The sequence below is a fragment of the Pezoporus wallicus genome, unplaced genomic scaffold (assembly GCF_028554395.1).
Source record: "Pezoporus wallicus isolate ANWC-B61680 ecotype Strahan unplaced genomic scaffold, APGP_CSIRO_Pwel_v1 contig_3017, whole genome shotgun sequence".
Lineage (NCBI taxonomy): Eukaryota > Metazoa > Chordata > Aves > Psittaciformes > Psittacidae > Pezoporus > Pezoporus wallicus.
In genome coordinates, this window is record NW_026638957.1 from 4,103,720 (window position 1) to 4,124,127 (window position 20,408).

The 20,408-nt window shown below is 41.8% G+C and overlaps 1 protein-coding gene across 4 annotated transcripts in view; it reads right to left on the reverse strand.

Annotated features, from left to right (window-relative positions):
• Positions 1–514, reverse strand: part of PRIMA1 (proline rich membrane anchor 1) — a 44,753-nt gene extending 44,239 nt beyond the window's left edge. For 2 of the 4 annotated variants that reach the window (XR_008972656.1, XM_057413432.1), the window contains exon 1: positions 172–504. Coding sequence is in view for 3 of the 4 variants with exons in the window: in XM_057413432.1 (XP_057269415.1) it covers positions 172–485 (314 nt within the window). In the remaining variant the exon portion in view is untranslated. Of the gene's footprint in view, positions 1–171 lie in introns of all 4 variants that reach the window. The other 2 variants (XM_057413431.1, XM_057413433.1) reach the window with 2 other exon arrangements.
• Between the last annotated feature and the right edge of the window lie 19,894 nt (positions 515–20,408).

Genomic DNA, 20,408 nt, shown 5'->3' on the forward strand with positions numbered 1-20,408 from the left:
TGGGGAGGGGAATGGGTGGTCTGGAAAACCCAACGCCCTGCAAGTGGCGGCTGGCTCCGCTGTGAGCCGTGCCTCCACCCCGCCCCGCCTGCCTCCCGCCAGCCGCGTGTCGCGCCCCGGGGTGCTCCCCCAGCAGCCTGCCCGCGCAGGGGCTCCGCGGCCGGCGCTCACCGCCGAGCCCTGGCTTCCCTCAGACCCGGCGGGGAGCGGGCGGTTGAAAAAGTTTGGAGCCGGGCTCGGGGGTAGAGGGGCCGGGCAATGCTGGGGGCGCTGCCGGAGTCGGCAGCAGAGGCGGAGAGAGCGGCGTGGCTGCTCAGCCCGGGGATTGTATCTCCCCCTTGCCCTCCGACGCTGGTGCAGTGATTTTTCAAGCCCATCGTGCAGTCCCTTGCGCGCTTGGCTTCCCTCCTCTCTCCCTCCCCGCCCGAGCTCCTTCCGGTGGCGGCTGCCCTCCGCTCATTCCCTGCGAGGCTGGCACCGGACATGGCAGGCCGGAGAGCTCCGGCGGGCCAGAGAGGAGCCGCTCCCGCACTCAGCAGGGGGCCCGGGCCCAGGGGGAGATAAAGGGATAGGCCGGCACCCCCGCGTCCTGGAGGAGCTCCATCCCAGTCTGCAACCAGGTGGCTTTTAGGTTGTATTTTTCTGGCCTTGTTGTTGTCGTCGTGGTGGTGGTTTGATTTGTTTCGTTTCCCCAGAGTGACGCAAGGTCTTGTCCCGTGACCAGCAGGAGTTTTCTCTGCTGCGTCCGCAGGCTGTGAGGTGACTCCGGGATGTAATAAGGAAGATGTTTCATGGCATTCGTGTTTCTTTGTAACAACAAAGCAAGTGGAAATGCTTAACAGTGCTTAGGGGAAAGTGGATGAAGCATCCGCCAATATCAAGGCCCCACAAAACGGAAAGAGGGGAAAATCGGAGATGAAGATGGTTTTGCTTCAACAGAGCACCTTCCACAGAACACCTGCTCCGTGTGAATGGTGGCCGTTGCGGCAAGTTTGGCTTGTACTGGTGTGTATCACAATGACCATAAACGTCTGTGGTTGGATCAGTGGCACAGGGGTCCTATTTTCAGTGTTTTGAATGCAGTAATCAAATGGGTTTGAATAAAATGTTGGACCCAGTCTTTATATTTCATACCCAGACATGAATGAGTTTGAGAACATGGATTTTAGTTTTTCTTTGTATTTCTTGAACTTGGTGGGCCAGCTTTAATAATCAGTTTCATAAGAATCTGCTCAGTGAAGCAGGAATGGAAATACATTAACTTCTTAGCTGATACATGGCTAAAATTCTTTTTCATATCACTGTTACACCAACATATCTCCATTCATTTCAGCCCCAACAGACACTGGTTTAAATGTCAGGACTATCAGGCCCAACAATGTCTTACAAATGAAAGCAGCGTAGTGGAATTTAATGGAGTTACACCTGAGCTGAGGTAGACTTACTGAGCCTTGACATTTATTTTTAAGTCCCCTTCTTGTGGCTTTGTAATGCAGAATACAGAAAAGCAGAGACATTATGACCATGGGTATAGGCAGTAATTGTAGAGCAAATATATTTTCTGTAATGATGCTGAAAAAATGGTGTCCTTATTTGTAAGTCTACTGTGTAACACACAGTGCTCAGTATATTGTGCTCATTCAATTATAGTTTTAGTGAGCTGGAGTCACAAGGGACAGCAAAGCTTTTCAGGCTTTCTGGTGATTTCCTGAAGGTATTTCAGTACTTGGTCACAGTACAGAACATAATAAATTGCACTATCTGTATACATAGTTCTTGGTTACTGACAGAATGAGAGATAAGGCTTTAGGCATTGTACACCATAAACATAAAACACAGATTTCTTCCAGTATTTACAATGCCTTAATGTCAGAAGAACTGGATTTTCCTACCATTAGCAATTGTCCAAGTAGCTATCTCAAAGCGTTGTTCCTGTGGTTCAAAAAGAAACCAGGGAACTAAGGAGACAGAGCCACACTCGACCCACAGTCGCATGGAAGCAAGTGTAATCAGGGATATTGCTCTGACACAAACAAGAGCAGAGTTTAGCCCGGGTAATCAGCATCTTTTCTGTTTTGCACTGGTAATTGACAGTTCCCTTGTGAAAATGATTTGGCTGCACTGTATTTGGTGGCGGAGGCAGTAATGGGTTCCTGTCCTGCAAGATGCATTTAGGACATCAAAGAAATCAGGGGCAATGCCAGATCCTTTGCTGGTGTGATCCGCAAAGGTCCATGATGTTGCTCTGGAGATGAAAAGTGCCTTACAAGTAAGTGTTACATTTCAAACTAATAAGCTATTTGAAAAGATTTTGTTGTTTTCAGAAAAAGGGAAAAGGCTGTTCAAACAGCATCATATGAGCTGTCTCTCAAAAATTTAAGATGAATATTAGCACTCAATGGAGTGATGACCATTAGTCTTTTTCCCTTTCATCTTCAGTTTGAATATCAGAGAAGAGTATTTATCTTGTTTGCTTCGTGGTTTTGTTTCTTTTTTTTAAAACAATTGCTTATAATCAGAACAATCATGATTAACACTCCTATAGGAAACATTAGCAGGGACTGCAACACTGATTAGCTGTACAAACAAATATAATCCTACTCCTTTAAGTAGCCATAATGGTCTCTAAGAGGCTATTTATTTTGTGTAGATTAAGTTTACAACATGCATTCAAGTGTTCAGGGGGCACAGAAGGTTCTCTTCCAGGTTGACTTGTCAAAACTTCATTAAAATCAATAGATGTTCACCAGTCTGACTTCAGGCAGAATTTGTCCCTATGTCTTTGGACACATGGGAGCAGGCTATTAGCTGGAGCCAGCAGAAGAAAAAGCAAAGGCAACCACTTCTCAAGCTTTGTGGTCAATCAGATATAGGAGGAATCCACTTAAGCTTTTTTTGCTAATGACATTTCTGGGTGCAAGTCAGTGAACACAAGAAGTGTATCCGACCTGGTGAAATGCTAGCCAAGCATAAACAGAAAACATTTCGTCGTGGAGATGTCAAAGCCCTCTGCAGCCTGAAAGCACAATTTCTCTCTGATTAATTTTTGGGTGTGAGTCTAGAATACCATTGATGGGCTGATAAACATACAGCATCACTTTGGCTTGCACTGGAAATATTTTTGTTACTATTCTTTTGAAGATGATGCGAGGAATAGTAATGGACTAAGGAAAAGGTTGTTTTCTTCAAACTATGTATTGATTGACTTAGTATAGGGAACAGGTGTGTTCTTGTTCTTGCTAGTCGTGGTTAAACCATAACTCAGAATAGAATAGGTAGCCGAAACACATTGTTCAAAATCAGGGACCCTTTTCTCTCAAGAAGATGAATGTCTGAAAAGAACCTGTTTCAACTAGTCTCTATAAGACTTGAAGTTGCCAGCTGGTGAAACTGTGCCAAGGGTGAAAAGTGCATGGCAAGGAAGACCTCTTACTTCATCCAGAAGACCACCGCCCAAGACCACCAGATGGCAGTACACAGGCGTAGAGGGGAGGGGAATGATATTAATGAGTTCTTAGAACTAGTTGTAACAATCTCCTCCCCTTCTGAAAAATCCCCTCCTATGCTTGTGAAATCTAATGAATATGTATGTTTGTGTGTAATAAATATCTAGCTTGTTGAGCTCTCGGTATGCGAGTTAGGAGGAGTGACCCCCCTAGCACCTGACGCTGCAAAAAACACACCTGGTTTATAACTTTGTGAGTTACGAAGTTCTGTTCCGTAAATCAAAGGTACTTATATTGCTCCTTATATCTAAAGCAGTGCTTTCAACATGTGGAAAACAAATTTATTTGGTTTGGATTTAAAGTCTCTACCCAGGAATCCACACTTTACTGGGAAGTTTTTAGGAGATCCCAAAATAATGAAGGTCGCAGCAGTAGAAACAGTGAAGGAATTTGCAGTTCTTCAACACATCAGCTGCTAGGGAGGGGAGAGGGTTCTTCTTGGTGATCCCAATTATTTTAAAGAATGTAGAAAAATACTAGGACCCTTAATTGTATTTACACATACAAGTAACAGATTTGATTTTTAGAAGACTTGATTGTTTAATTCTTCTATAATTCCATCTCGTGGGAAAAGATTCCAAACTTTGAGCACATCTAGAATAAATTGTTATAACAACTGATTCTTTAATTTTCATTATATTAAATTCACAGTTAGTTAAATATTGGAAGTGGGTTTTAAGTTTTAAAGGTGCCCGAATTTCAAGAAGTGCACTTTAAGTTTTCCCTCAGAGAAATATGGGCAATTGTACTGCATCTGGAAAACAAAGGCAGAGTGTCTCTTTTCCCTTGGTACCTTAACTAAAATCAATGGATCCAGTTTAGAATAGGACCAACACAAAAAGTTCTGTCACATAATCTTCAGCTTGTGCTCCAGCACCTGAATAAGAGGACATGGCATATTTGTGTTCACAGCCAGAAGAGCTGTGGCTAATATGTCATGTAAACCTGCTCTTGCTTTTTCAGTTTTCTAGCTCTGAAATGCTGCATTTAGTGATAAAAGGGCCTCCTGTTTGATCATTTTTGGTAGTTTCTCACATTTATTCTCTTCAGCAAATGGATTTGCTGTTCTTTATTTCTCAATGTAAAGATGAAATGTGTGGGATTAGTTATTAAAGTGTCCAGAGAAGTCAGAGATGTGAGGAAGGGCTTGTATGCCCCAAATATGTCTGGGTTTTTCAGCTTTATCAATTGTTCACACAGCACATTGCTTCTCCTTACATATATTACATTTTTAGTCTCTTGTGGCTATTACAATGACGTCCTTAGCTCCTGAGAGAACCGCAGGTTGCAGGAATCACTTAAGTGCTCTATCAGTTTTACACTCAACATTCATTGCTGCTTAGGTTTCGTCTGTCTTTTCAGAAGATGAAATCCTTGTTATTTGAGTGTATAAAAGACAGTATGTAAGCACTGCCTTCACATTTACTCTTTAACTCCTTTTGGCTCCCTTGCAGATCCAATAGCAGGGCTGATTACACATTTCTAGGAGGAATTCCTTATCTGCTTTATGGTGGAAATTGAGTACAATTGCCTAATAGTTTATGATCTGTAGTTGCTCCACTGGAAAATGGCTGATCAGGTGATAAAACTTCATCAAACATTAATAAGCCCTGAAAAGATACCTTGTTTATTCCATACCACTAATAAGGTTGTGTTTGTCTATTCTTGAGGTTGCTATAGATGGAGAAAGAATAAGACCAGAACTATGACTGCCCAGACCATTATGGAAATGGAGAGATGATAAGGACGAGGCAGAGAAAATGTACAAGAGTGTAAGTAGCTCCAGCTGAAAGGCAAGGATGAAGAATTGCTATTTCTAAGAAAAAATATCACTATAGCTTCTTTTTTTAACACCCCTCCCCCCCCCCCCCCAAGCAGAAACCTGCACATATTTTTGTCTAATTGCTTGGACTGACTGATCTAATTTTGATTGACAGTTTAGTGAATCCTAAACTTCAGAATCTTTCCCAAAACTGAAAGTCCAAGAGTTTCTATGCCCAGCAAAATATGATTGAATTGGTGACTAACACCATTGTCTGTAAGTCTGTATATTTGACAGTGTGTCATAAAAAAATGCTTGAAAGATGGTCCGTTTCATAGAACATTGCTTTTTCTTTCTGCTGCCTCTCTCTTACTTCTTACCTCTGTTTCTAACAGACATGATTCCCATTCTGAAAAGTTAGGAACCAGAAACTAGAAAGATGTCGGTCTTCAGGTCTCAGGTGTTGGTTGTCCAACCTGTCTTTGTGCCTGTGAGACTCTCCAGGCTGTAGCAAATACACAAACCTGCACTCCTTTGGGCAGGAGACATGGGGAAAAACGTGAATAAGCTCTGCCAAACTTCATCAGGGTGAGTTCTGTCTGACCTTGGTATCGAGAGTAAATCACAAAGATGTTATTAATTATTATAAGAAAATACTGCTAGAAACACTTCCCAAGCTATTTTTGGTTTTGTTCGTGTACTCATAAACTCCACAGTGGATTTTGGTAAAGAGCCATTTTACTTTATCTGTAACAATAAGTTTAACAAATGTGGCATCCATTGTGGTAAGATGGATGTGATCATTTGTGCCACTGACAAATGAGCGACATTTGTTAATGGCATGAAAAGAAATAGAAGTTGTGCCAATGTCTAACAGAATTTTGGTGAATGTTTTATTTCAGCTGAGGTTAAGAGTTAAGAGCCAGACTGCAAGCAGGTTGGATTGTAATAGGCCCATCTATCTCAGAACAAGAGCTATTGATTGGTTATGAGTCATTGCTAGCGGTGAACTATTGCAAAGAGATCACTGGCAGCAAAGCTCTTTGTTGAGATCCACTGCAGTCAGATAGCACAGAGGTTAATGGGCAGAGGTTCTCTCCAACGTCTGGATGCTGAAAAAAATTGTGCTGGGACAAATATTGGCAATTCCTAGTGGCATTACTGGTAACAGCTCCCAGTTCTCCCAGTCAGTGTCTGTTTGGTATGTAACAGAGGCCCTTATTTTATGTATTAATTCAAAACTGTCCTATCTGTACTCTCTCCTGAAAAAATATACTGTGGTTCTCTATGTAGCTGGGAAGGAAGATCTGTCAGTTTGTCAGTGGTTTCTAGGCTTTTACAGGGTGTTGAAGTTCTTTAAGTCTTTTGCATCATCTATGTCTGAAGTCACCATGAGGCATGCCCAGCAATCCAGTTGACTGTTGCTGTAATGTCTTGAATCCTGTGTGGTCTGTATCCATCTGAAGAAAGAGAAGAAAGACACCTAAACTGGTGCTGATGCTTTCTGGTATGCAAAGATATACTAGAATCTGCCTGCTGACCATAGGTGTTAGGTTATCTTTGTGTTTGGTAAGATATTGCAAAAATCTTCTTAGAATCATAGAATGGTTTGCATTGGAAGGGACCTGAAAGATCATCTAGTTCCAACCCTCCTGCCATGGGCAGGGGCACATTCTACTAGATCAGGTTTCCCAAAGCCCTGCCAGCCTGGTCTTGAACACTGCTAGGGATGGAGCAACCACAACTTCTCTGGCAACCTGTGCCAGTGCCTTACTACCCTCATAGTGGAATTTTTTTGTCTTCCATCTAATCTAAATCTCCCCTCTGTCAGTTTAAAGCCATTCCCCTTTGCCCTATCACTACATGCTCTTGCAAAAATTCCCTCTCCAGCTTTCTTGTAGGTGCCCTTTAGGTACTGGAAAAGTACTCTGAGGTCTCCCCAGAGCCTTCTCTTCTCCAGCCTGAACAAGCCCAGCTCTCTCAGCCGTTTTTGTAGGAGAGGTGGGCTTGTTCTCAGAGTATCTTCCACTCCTCTGGACTCACTCCAACAGGTCCACATCCTTCTTATGTTGGAGGTTCCAGAGGTGGACACAGGACTGCAGGTGCAGTTTCACCAGAACAGAGTAGAGAGGGACAGTTGTCTCCCTGGACCTGCTGGCCACGCTCCTTTTGATGTAGCCCAGTATACAGTTGGCAAAATCTTGTTAAATTAGGCCAGTAGTTGAGATCATGGTTGATCATGGATTAGACTGACTATTAAAGAGGTACACACACTGACTACCTGACAGACCTTGTCACCTGCCTTGTACAGGAGACAGCCAAACATATGGCTCTTTCAGGACTGATTATAGCTCTATTTCTTGCTTGAACTTTAAAGAACATAGATGAAAGCTGTATGGAAGTTCAAAAATCTACATTATAATGTAATTTAGGCTGTGAGATGCTGCAAAGCATTTTATTTCTCTCTGCAACAACCATGTTTGTGTTGCCAAAGCAGTTCTACCTGTCAGTGTCTAAAAATATTATCTCCTATCAATAAAACCTCAGTTCTCATATTTAGCTTTCTAAGATTATAGTGTTCTGTTTTTAATTTCTTTTTTGGAAACATTAAAATCCTTGATCTATCATTTTCTTTCTTTATCTTAACATACTGCACATACATGCACTAGGTAGAAGAAAGCTCTCTATATAGTGCCTGGCAGTCCATAGTTCCTCCATTTGAAAAACTTACACCTTAGAGGACTTTTTATCTTGCTTTGTCTCATCAAACAGTGAGAGAGCTCTAAGGAGGTCCCAGGAAGATGGTGGTTAAGGTTTCTTTGCCATGTCTCCTAACATCAATGCCCACTCTATTCCACACTGATTGGGGTGTGCTCTTTCTTGCTTTAAATTTCCACCATCCCTGCTCAGCCTACGTGAGAAAGGATAAAGGAACATGTCACAAAATTCCTGTGCTTTCTTTGGGGAAGGGATTTCTTGCTGTGATGAGTGATGGGGCTCATCGTGTTTTCACTGGCACTACTAATACTCAGCTAGTGAATACATTTTTGGGGTATTATTGTGTTTGCAACATATTTGTTTGCTGCTTATTTGTAGTCGCTGTGATATAGTCAGAGGGAAGAAAGACACACGTATATAATAGATATAATTTTAGGTACTCTGTCACTGGGCATTTTAAAGGGTATTAGAAGTGAATCATTAAGGATCAACAGAGGTTGAACCTGTTTGGGGACTAGAGGATGGATCAGATCCATCATTGTCAGCCCTTTTTAGCGCTTTTTAGGGGGCCTATAAGGATGCTGGGGAGGGACTCTTCATTAGGGACTGTAGTGATAGGACAAGGGGTAATGGGTTAAAACTTAAACAGGGAAAACTTAGATTTAGTATAAGGAAGAAGTTCTTTACTGTAAGGGTGGTGAGGCACTGGAATGGATTGCCCAAGGAAGTTGTGAATGCTCCATCCCTGGTGGTGTTCAAGTCCATGTTGGACAGAGCCTTGGGTGACATGGGTTAGTGTGAGGTGTCCCTGACCATGACAGGGGGGTTGGAACTAGATGATCTTGAGGTCCTTTCCAACCTGAACTGTTCTATGATTCTGTGATTCTTTTTGTTGCCCACACACACAAAGGAATAGGTTAAGGATTTTAATATTTCCAGTAATAACAAAAAATACAACACTATCACCTTAGAAAGCTAAAGATGGAACTGAGATTTTATTGATAGGAGATTTTTTTTAGACATTGACAGAACTGCTTTAGCAACACAAACATGGTTATTGCTGGGAGAAATAAAATGCTTTGCCATATTTAGTCTGTGGTTTCAATTTCAAAATGGACTAGGTTTTGAATGTTGATATTTTAACTTTTTCCACTTTTTGCTTGTTAGTCCTGCTTGTCTGTGCAGGAGCTGGGGAAGAGTCTGTGTGCTTTTATTTTATTCTATTCTATTAAGTTTGCAACTTGTTTTTTTGCATTCTCATGTCTTGGAAACCCCTGGGAGCCACTGTTGTGAGGGGAACCTTCCCATCCATTTCTCTGATGCAGTGGTGGGAGATAACCGGTGTGCAAGGTGTTACAAAGAGATAACTGAGGCAACAGTAGCCAATTTTTGCTAATGACAACACATTTCATCTTATGTTGGCACAGTGTCCTCCTAAGCACACAGACATGAAGTCTCAGAAGTGTTGGCTGGGGATGCTCCCTCCCCAGGAGGTAACACTAATGTGTGGTACTTCTCACATAGCTGACTCCCCCCTTCTTGAAGGTCCAGTCTTGTTTAACTGACTCTTAGGCCTCTGCTGACACTTAGGTTTTCCCTTGCTTCTAATCCCAGGTGCATCATGCCCCACTAACTGCTCATTGGAAAAGAAATGCACCCAAAGCCCCCCTGTGAGACTGACATTATTTTGCATTCATCTCGGTGCCTCCAAATCATTTTGAGATCCTCTGATGAAAGTCATTACGTAAATGCAAAGCATTGTATTGTTAAAAGTTTAAATCATGACAGATTTTTAATACATTCTTTTTTTGTGACTCAGTCATGAACGATCACAATTTGCATATAATATTTTCCTTTATTCAGCATACCCTCCTTCTCATTTAATTCTTCTGACATGTGCTGCTGTAATAACTCTAAACCTAAATTATAGAAGCAACTGTGGATTGCCTTTCTGTTAGCTTTGTGATGAGTAATATTGATATAGGCAGGAATAGTTGACAGTTGTTTGTAATGAGCAGGGAGGAAACCCATAATCAGAGGAAACATTTATCTGTTTATGAACAAGTGCATCCATTTTGATTTCTCTGTATCCAAAGCTATGGTAGCTGCCTAATATGAATATTATTTCCTTGTGCTTATTACTGCAGTGCCAAGGGATGAGCTAATATTGGTGCTTCACTTAATAAGGCCCTGGACAAATGCTGACAAATAGGCAGTGATGTCCCAGTGCACTTATGGTGTTAAGGAGCAGAACAGATACCCAATGGAAAGGTACAAAATGCAGGCATTAATGGAAAGTGCTAAGCAGTTATCTGTCTTAGAAGTATCTTTGTTGTGAAGGACAACTTATTTTTTCTTTGAAACACTATGCTGTTTATCTATTCAGCTCCTTAGCTGCTGTTTCTGGTTTCCACTACATAAATTGGCCAGGTGACAGCAGCAGTCCTGCAGAGTCCCAGTGGTGAGAGAGGAACCTCTCACCTGCAGCAGCCTGTGTGTGCCCATGTCTGTAGAGCACTGTCCAGTGAACTAGAAATCCAGAGTACAACTCCACACACTTTTCCTAGATGTGTAGGAATGTAATTCTGCTGTTCTGATGTTGTATACTGGATATTGCAGATTTGGCTTTATTGTTCTGGTGAGCACTGTCAGAGCCTGCTGGCACTTGCAGGTGTGAAACTCCATCAGTAGTGGCACTCTCCAGTTTCTTTTTGGAAAGGGGAAAATTTGTGTCTAAAAGCTTTCTCTAGTGTCAGCCATCTGCTTTCAAGAACATCTCTTTGTACTATTGTGACTCTGAACTGGGGATGAGTTTTAGCCTTTTTCAGATACTCATTCATTCTCCCTTTTCATTTGTTTAAATTACACTCATCCATCTTACCCATAATAAACCCCTGCACCTCTAAACACTTTGATCCATAACTTCTCTCACGTAAATATGGTCATTCACATTTCTACAAGATGACTTGCATGAGGAAGATGACATATGTGCTTACTGGTAGGAAGATAAGAGTCTGAGGTAATTGGATTAGTTGTAATAGAAAATGGGTGAGATGTGGGGATGGAATTCACCCGGGACTGATTTGGAGTACAGAATATCAGTGTCCTGCAAATCTGATAGCAAATGATGCTTATTTAGATGGCAGTTCAAGAGGCTTTGTAAATATATATATATAAAACACTGAATCTGTTTATCATCTATAGGATGTAGTGGCCATGCACTCATAGATAACATGAATATGATATTCTTTGATGAAAAGGGGCCCTGATGAACACATTTATTCAAATTAGGAAAACTATAGGCATATCAGCACATTTCATAATCCAGTAAAAATAGTTACCCCAAAATTTTTGCTTCTCCTTCTGTTGACAAAAAATTCAGCTTTCCTACTGATCTCCTTCTTGAAGCAAAGATACTTATTCCCCACAGTGGTCTTCAGGACTTGCATGTGGGTTGTGGAGACCTGAAGTTTTATGTTCAGCCATGTCAAAGGTGACCCAAGAGTCGGTTCTCTGGGGCTTCTCCGCAGCTGAATTCAGCCAGCGTTGCCATGATGACTGCCCAGGGCTGCGTTGCCAGTGATGGAGCTATTCCTTCCAAACCCTCTTTACCCTGTTTCACTTTCATTCAATTTATAGTTGTCTCTGATACTTGAGATTAATGTGGATTTCATTTTATAAGTGCACATGGAGTTCATTTGCAGGGTATTTATTGCTCCAGGCACACAAAGGAGATAAATCACCTGTGAAAGAAAACGTCTTGTTGCACGCAATGGGCTCACTAAGTTTGTCTAAACTCTTAAAAGCTGCCATTTAATCTCTGCCTGGGGTTAAGTCCTGTGAAACTAAGACTGAGCAGTGAAAGAGCAGTAAGCAGTACAGAGGGCAGTCAGTGCCTGCCTCCTTCGTTCAGGAGTACTCACCCCTTACTTCTTTTCACAGGCCCTTAGGCTCTTACTGTATGCTCAGTGGAGACAGATACAACGTGTTTACAGCCCTGTCGACAGCCCTCTCCTGAATGGAATAAATCCATATATTTATATCTTTACTTATATAAGTCCTGTGCTGGACTCTCTCCAGCAGGTCCCTATCCTTCTTGAACTGAGGGGCCCAGAACTGGACACAATATTCCAGATGCAGCCTCACCAAGGCAGAGTAGAGGGGGAGGAGAACCTCTCTTGACCTACTAACCACACCCTTTCTAATGCACCCTAGGATGCCATTGGCCTTCTTGGCCACAAAGGCACATTGCTGGCTCATGGTCACCCTCCTATCCACCAGGACCCCCAGGTCCCTTTCCCCTTCACTACTGTCCAGCAGGTCAGCCCCCAACCTGTACTGGTACATGGGGTTGTTCTTCCCCAGATGCAAGACTCTACACTTGCCCTTGTTGAATTTCATCAAGTTCCTCTCCGCCCAACTCTCCAACCTGTCCAGGTCTCGCTGAATGGCAACACAGCCCTCTGGTGTGTCAGCCACTCCTCCCAGTTTAGTATCATCAGCAAACTTGCTGAGGGTACATTCAGTTCCCTCATCCAGGTCACTGATGAAAATATTAAACAGCACTGGTCCCAGCACCGAGCCCTGAGGGACTGCACTAGTCACAGAGCTCCAGCTAGATTCTGCCCCAGTGACCACAACTCTCTGCCTTCTTCCTTCCAACCAGTTCTTGATCCACCTCACTACCTGATCATCAAGCCCACACTTCCTTATCTTATCTATGAGGATGCTATGGGAGACAGTATCAAATGCCTTACTGAAATCAAGAAAAACCACATCTACCATCATCCATCCACCTAGTTACTTGCTCATAGAAGGCTATAAGGTTGGTCAAACATGACTTCCCCTTGGTAAAGCCATGTTGGCTGCTCTTAATGACCCCCTCATCCTTGATATGTCTAGAGATGGTGTCAAGAATAAGTTGTTCCATCACCTTTCCAGGGATGGAGGTAAGGCTGACCGGTCTATAATTACCTGGGTCCTCCTTCTTGCCCTTCTTATAGACTGGTGTGACATTTGCCATCCTCCAATCCTCAGGCACCTCACCTGTTTCCCACGATTTACCAAAGATGATGGAGAGTGGCTCAGCAATGACCTCCGCAGCTCCCTCAGCACCCGCGGGTGTATTCCATCCAGACCCATCAATTTATAGATGTCCAGATTACTTAACTGATCCCTAACCCAATCCTCATCTACCAAAGCAAACACCTCCTTTATCCTGACTCCTTCTCACAGAAAACCTGCCTGTTCCAAGGGGACCTGTTGGATTGAATTAAATAACCATTAGACGAGGGGGTTGTTTCACTGTGATTTAAAGAAGCAGATCAGGCTCCTGCAGCTCAGAAGAATCAACTGTCTGGTTGCCCAGCACCGTGTGCATTTGTGTCTCTAGGTATTTATGGACACCGTATGTGCTTGCAAAGAGAATACTGTAACCTTATTGCTCAATACATATATATTTGAGATGTATATAATTTCAACCTCTCTGTGCTCAGCAGAACTGGAGAAGTCTCCTGGTTTGTCAGATAGGACAAATAGCTAAACATAGGGATTGAAGGGCTCCGATAACCATCATTGATCCAAATCTCTTATGTGCTTACAGTAAAAGCCAGGAGAAAAAGGCCCATTTCTAAAGTAAAACAAAAAATAAAACAGAAGAAGTATGAGCTGATGTGATAAATTATAGAGGACTTCATGTAGAGAAATCAAATAAATCTCTCTATAAATATTTTTAGCATGCTCACTTTCATTGCTCAACAGGAGGTTTCACTGGTCTCACCTGGTATCTTATTAATACTGCACTGATTCGTGAGCATGCAGGAACTGAGCTGCACTGGCATCTTGGTTAATCACATCTTGTAGGAAGTTGTGAAAATGGCAAAGGAGATACTTCACAAATGGTGAGCTAAAGTTCTGCTGAAAAACAAAAGGGTCTGCTTTCACAGCACATGGCCAATAAATCTAGCACTGTTATGGATCATATCTATTAGTCAGTTTTCAAATGTTCCCAACTGCATGTAGCATCTGTCTTACTCAGGAGTCTGACCACAAACAATCTTTGCTGCAAATGAAAGATGGAGCTCTTTATGAATTTGGGCTTGCTTACTTTCCTTTCATTTTGTCTTCTACTTGGGCCCTTCTTTGGATCTTCGTATTTCAGAAGACTACTTTTGATCAATATAATCGTTCTGCAGTGACTAGTTATTTCCTTATTTTGAACTAAAAAGCTCTTTCATAATCAATTCCCCATAGGAATGTTCATTTTGGTCTTATGCACTACTTGGATTTTTCCTCAGGGATGGAATGTTATTTTTCCTGTTAATTCTGTTTAAACTTGTGACACTAATACTCTCTATAAAACTTGTTGTGGGCCCTGCTCTGTGTTTCGTATATATTTGGGATTAAGGAGAATTTATCATCATGCGGTCTTAAAGCAGCTTTTTCGTAAGTCTTGAGTACACTCTCCTGTCAGGTGAGTACTGATTATATATCATAGGAAAAAAAAAAATGTTTGAAAAATAGATGCAAGAGTGAGAAAAATCTGAAGGCTTGAGATGAACAGTTAGGAAAAGAAAAATCAGCTCCCATGGAGAATAATGAAGTGGATGACGCTATTTCTTCTGGATGGAAGAAGCTGTGGCCTAGGAGGTGCTCAGTACTCCTCAACAAGGCCATGGCCAGATGAGATGGGATGCCTGATCTCACCTTCCACCAAAATTCAGGATTTGGAATCTGGGATTTCATTCAATGGGGTTGGGGACATACACAGTAGAAAGAAGAGTCACCCGCTCAGAGAGCTCAGTGCATAGGTACACATACTGCATACATAAATATACATGATCTTTTGGAACACTTGTCAAGCTGAAAATCCACCCTTTGAATCAGGCTTTTTTTTTCAGACCAAGTGAGACATGTAAAAATGGAATAATCTCAAACCCAGTCCATATTGGCCTGGCCTTTTCCACTGCTTTTGGGAGAGGTAGTAAACTCACAAAGAAGTATTTTATGCACTGCCCTTAAAGTGATTTCAAAGGCAATGAATCATTGAAGAAAACAAAAAAAAATTATACTACTACTCAGTGATCTCTAAAACACAGAAGTAGAACAGATGTCTTTGTGTTTTGTGAAGAGGAAAATATCAGAGGTTAAAGATACAAGTTGCAGAGAAAAATGCATTTTAGGGCAAAAAGGAAGGTTATTCTAAATACTGCGGTACTAAAAATTGGTATTACCACAAGCTTGGGAACTGTTCAGAATTTATAACCTTGATAACTTCAACTACAGCAGTATATATATAACTGGATCAATTTTTAATACGTGTAACTGCAAATCTGGCAGAGATAAACCTTTCAATAAATCACAGGCTCAACTTCTTGTTTGGAATTAACAGTCATTTCATTAGAGTTTACCTCAAAAAAAAATCACTTTGGCATGATTTAATGTTACAAATTATGAACTATCGGAATTGTTCACTGAAAACGTATCATTGAAAGATGTATTTTAAAAGTAAGCAAATGTAAACAAGGTGTACAAGCAAATTTGTAACCAATGGGTTACGCATTTCATTGCCAGGAGACCATTTCACACTGGGAACTGTCACACTAACTTGTCAGTGTGATCTAATGGTATGAACAGGAACATAGAGGTTGGTGGGTACAAGACAGGTTGTGTGTGACCTTGAGAAAGACACTTCACCTCTGCATCATTTTTTCACCTGTAAAACAGAGCAGGGGAAAAGTAATGAAGCTCTCCTGGGGTCTGCACTAAGTAAATGTTTGTACAACACTTTGAGGTTGTAAACAGAAAAGTTGCCAGAGAAGTGTTATAACTTAATTTATTTTTAATTTTTTTTTTTTTTCAAGCAAGGGTCAGATCCTCAGATTTGGCCTTTTTAGGTTGCTCCTGTGTTGCAAGGAGATTGTAAATCAACCCTCACAGGGCAGCTAATTGGAATCTTTGCACACTGTAAACTATTTATTTCTGCTGCAATTTTGTCTGTACAGAAACTTCCAGTTATTTTTTTTTTACTTGAAAGTTAATAAAAGACATATGATGGAGGTAAAGAAAATCTTCGTAAGAAAGCCAGAGTTTCTCCATTCTTGCATAAACCTGCCTCCCAGTACATCTATCGTACTGGCTGCTTTAACCAGCACTGTAGCTTACTTCTTGTTGTGGCATTATAAAAGCCCTAAATCATCAATTTCCATTGCTGTTTCTAAACTCCTTGAACTAGTAATTGACACTAATGACTTCAGCGCTGGCTGCTGCCTTAGTTGACTTTGATTCGTGCATAGACAGGCAACCCTCAAAAGCATTAAACATTTTTAACATGTTGCCTTTCCCAGCCTTGCAGGCTCCACCTATAATTTCCTTTCCTGCCTTATCCCATCAGCAAAATTTCTACCTTAAACATTCTGTACCTCTGGAGCCAAATTGCTGCACATGTAATCTTCTCTAAATATGTGTAAAATTTAGTTTCACTTAAAAAAAGGTCTCTGGAGTACTGTGTTTGTTCATATTTATCTAAATATGAGATTTGGGGCATGCAAAATAATTGTTTTTCTTAATCATGAGCAATGAGGTGTTAATCTGAGTGTTCATAAAGCAGTGATTTGTAGAAGGACAAGATTGTGTCATGAAGAACATCCTAGTAAAAGCAGTATGGGTTCAAATGCCTCATGTGAGGTCTGCTGCCATGGGGCACTGCAATGCTGAATCATTATCCTTCCCCTCATTCCTCTTTGTTGAGGACATTGCCTGCTCCAGGAGCATCTGTAGTCCCTGTAGACTGCTCAGTTCTGATTCATATTCCCCTCCAAAGGAACATAGTAAATAATTTAAAAAAATGTCTTCTGTGCTTGATTAGTGCTGGCTGTCACAAAACCCAGAGTGTTGGGTCATACGCTTTGAGTCTGACACCTCTTTTTTTTCTTGCAGTCATAAAAAGCCTTTTAGAAAGGCAGATTTAATAGCAAAACATCATGGAAACATGGGCTAACTCCCATTGCGTAATTGTAACCTGTCTCTGGGAGTTATTAGCTAGGATGACAGGCTTTGCATTTATTTATTCTTCCAGTGGCAGTGAGAACATCAGAGAGCAAAGGTCCTTAGGGGACTGCTCCATCTCATTCCTAATTGGGGTATTTAATAGTTTCTACCACAAGCCTTTTAAGGTTGAATGTGATCTGTGTCCTATTACCCAGAAACCATGGTTCAGCAAAGTGACAGTCAAACCTTTTAGAATGGTATTGTTATTTTTAATATACTGGCCTAAGGCTTCTGGGTATAAAAAAGGGAGAAATAATTCCTTAGTACTGGGAGAGTCAGGCACAATTTAGGATTCTTTCCTATCACAGAATCACAGAACTACAGAATCCCAAAGGTTGGAAGGGACCTCAAAAGATCATCTAGTCCAACCCCCCTGCAAGAGCAGAGTAACTTAGAGTACACCGCACAGGAACTTGTCCACGCGGGCCTTGAATATCTCCAACGTAGGAGACTCCACAACCCCCCTGGGCAGCCTGTTCCAGTGCTCTGTCACTCTCACAGTAAAGAAATTTTTCCTGGTGTTCACATGGAACCTCCTATGCTCCAGTTTATACCCATTGCCCCTTGTCCTGTCACTGGACATCACGGAAAAAAACCTAGCTCCATCATCCTGACACTCACCCTTTACATATTTGTAAACATTGATGAGGTCACCCCTCAGTCTCCTCTTCTCCAAGCTAAAGAGTCCCAGCTCCCTCAGCCTCTCCTCATAGGAGAGATGTTCCATTCCCTTAATCATCTTTGTAGCTCTGTGCTGGACTCTTTCAAGCAATTCCCTGTCCTTCTTGAACTGAGGGGCCCAGAACTGGACACAATATTCCAGATGCGGCCTCACCAAGGCAGAGTAGAGGGGGAGGAGAACCTCTCTTGACCTACTAACCACACCCTTTCTAATGCACCCTAGGATGCCATTGGCCTTCTTGGCCACAAAGGCACATTGCTGGCTCATGGTCATCCTCCTATCCACCAGGACCCCCAGGTCCCTTTCCCCTTCACTACTGTCCAGCAGGTCAGCCCCCAACCTGTACTGGTACATGGGGTTGTTCTTCCCCAGATGCAAGACTCTACACTTGCCCTTGTTGAATTTCATCAAGTTCCTCTCTGCCCAACTCTCCAACCTGTCCAGGTCGCGCTGAATGGCAACACAGCCCTCTGGTGTGTCAGCCACTCCTCCCAGTTTAGTATCATCAGCAAACTTGCTGAGGGTACATTCAGTTCCCTCATCCAGGTCACTGATGAAAATATTAAACAGCACTGGTCCCAGCACCGAGCCCTGAGGGACTGCACTAGTCACAGAGCTCCAGCTAGATTCTGCCCCATTGACCACAACTCTCTGCCTTCTTCCTTTCAACCAGTTCCTATTTATTAAAGTAGGGTGATTTCTGTATTGTATATCCAGAATAACCAGAAATTAGATTTGTACATACAGAAACAAATACCCTTCTTTTACAATTGGTTCCTGCGCAGAGAAAACCTGTCAGCATATTCTATGAATGTATTTCAGCCTAATCCAGCCTTGAAACACCTTAGTGATTGAATTCCCCTCCTTCAATATCTGGTCTCAGGGGATTTCCTCACCCTTGCACTAAAACTAACCAGGAAATCTCCATAGCCTGAATTCAAAGCTCTCTCCCCATTCAGTGCATTGCCGGAACTCCAGTGGGGTAGTTTTTTACAAGACTGTGATGTTTTGCATTCAAGGATGCTGACCTTTTGTTCCAGGTTGAATATATGTTGCAGAAGACCAAAGAAAAAGGCTGTAAGTCCTCTAAACATTACCTACCTGATGTTGCTCACCAAATAGGTAAGACTTAATTTTCAAAATAAACATGACTTTCACTTATTGTGAAAGTGATTTACAAAAAGAGAAAAGAAAACATAATGAAAAAAGCTCATTTCATTCTCTCCTGCCTCAATAAGCAAAGCTTGAGAAACCTCTATTTCCATTTTGTGGGATTGTTACAATTAGTTGTGTATCAGGCATGTGCAGATTTTTGCTGAGTGTCTTCTTTATAACTCCCATGAAAACTTTGTAAAGCCCAAATTGCCAGCCTGCAAGATGCTTTGTGCTGGCTGGTATTTCCACCTAGATATTATCTGGATGACATAGGGTACATAAAGAAAAGGGATAAAAGGGACTGCATTAAGGCAAGAATTACAGACCATGATCAAAACCACAGGATATTTAAGGTATGGATTGAAAGTATAGTAAATCAGACCTATCCTATATTCAACACAGCTTATTCCTTCTTTTGATGTATGTTTTACCATAGCAGTAAGCATCCAACCAGTCACCTTTGTTCCCATTTTTATTGTACTGCCTTTATTTGCGAGTGTGTTGTGCCAGATTTTGTGGTGTATCTGAAACAGAAGGTCATGGTATAGATGTCTGTCAAAGCAGAGAGGTCACATGGAAGGACTTGGCTATTAATTTTGAAGAAGAATGTGTGCGCGTGGCAGTAACAGCCAAACAAACTGATGGCCTTAGGGAAAGAGGACATACTGAGGGCCAGATTTTGACTGTGGTAAGCATACAGTCTCCATGTAGATGAACAAGAGATTTTTAATTAACTTCAAGGGGGAATGGTCTAGTCTTCACTCTAGAAGGTCACATTTTAAGAACCCATGTTATTGTACAGCTGCTGCTACGTGAGGGAACGCACAGAGCAGTCAACTTTATATATATTGTCCTATTCCAGCTTCATGGATCACCTCTTACCCATCAAACACTCCAGAGAGACTGTATTCTTGCAGCTTTGTGGAAAAGAACATGAGGCAACTGGTAAGCAAGCAAACTGTCCTGAGATGTGATATATTAAAAAACTGCATATCCTCTTGCATTGTTCAGCACCTGTCTATAAATCATTCCTTGGCAGGGTTATTAAGAACTACTGGCTGAAGCAGCACTGTTAGCTGAGATTCTTGCTGTCCAATGAACCTGTCAGCCAAGTTACAGGAACAAGTATAGAGAATCAGTAGTTTTTTTGGCAAAGAGAAAGAGTCAACATTGATTCTTCCAGCTCTGGCAGGTTCCTTTCATACTCTGCCCTTTAGTGTGTGATCAAGGCCTGTTTTAGACATGTTGAGGTCCCGTTATAACCTTGTAGGTTGTTCAGCATAGGAGGAAGAAGGAGAGCCCTGCATAGCCACATCTTCTCTGACTTCCATAATTTAAAGACTGTGTAAGTTTGTCAAAATTTCAGACTTTCAGAGAGATAGATGGGACTGGGTGAAAAGGCTCCTCTCCTTCCTGTCTTGGGTGTTCAACAATCTGGCAGTGTTTTTATTTTGAGGAAGTGCCCTAAGTGGATTTCTGGAGGGATCTTCTGTCATAATTCAGTGTATCTGACTACATAATAAGATATGGTCCAGAA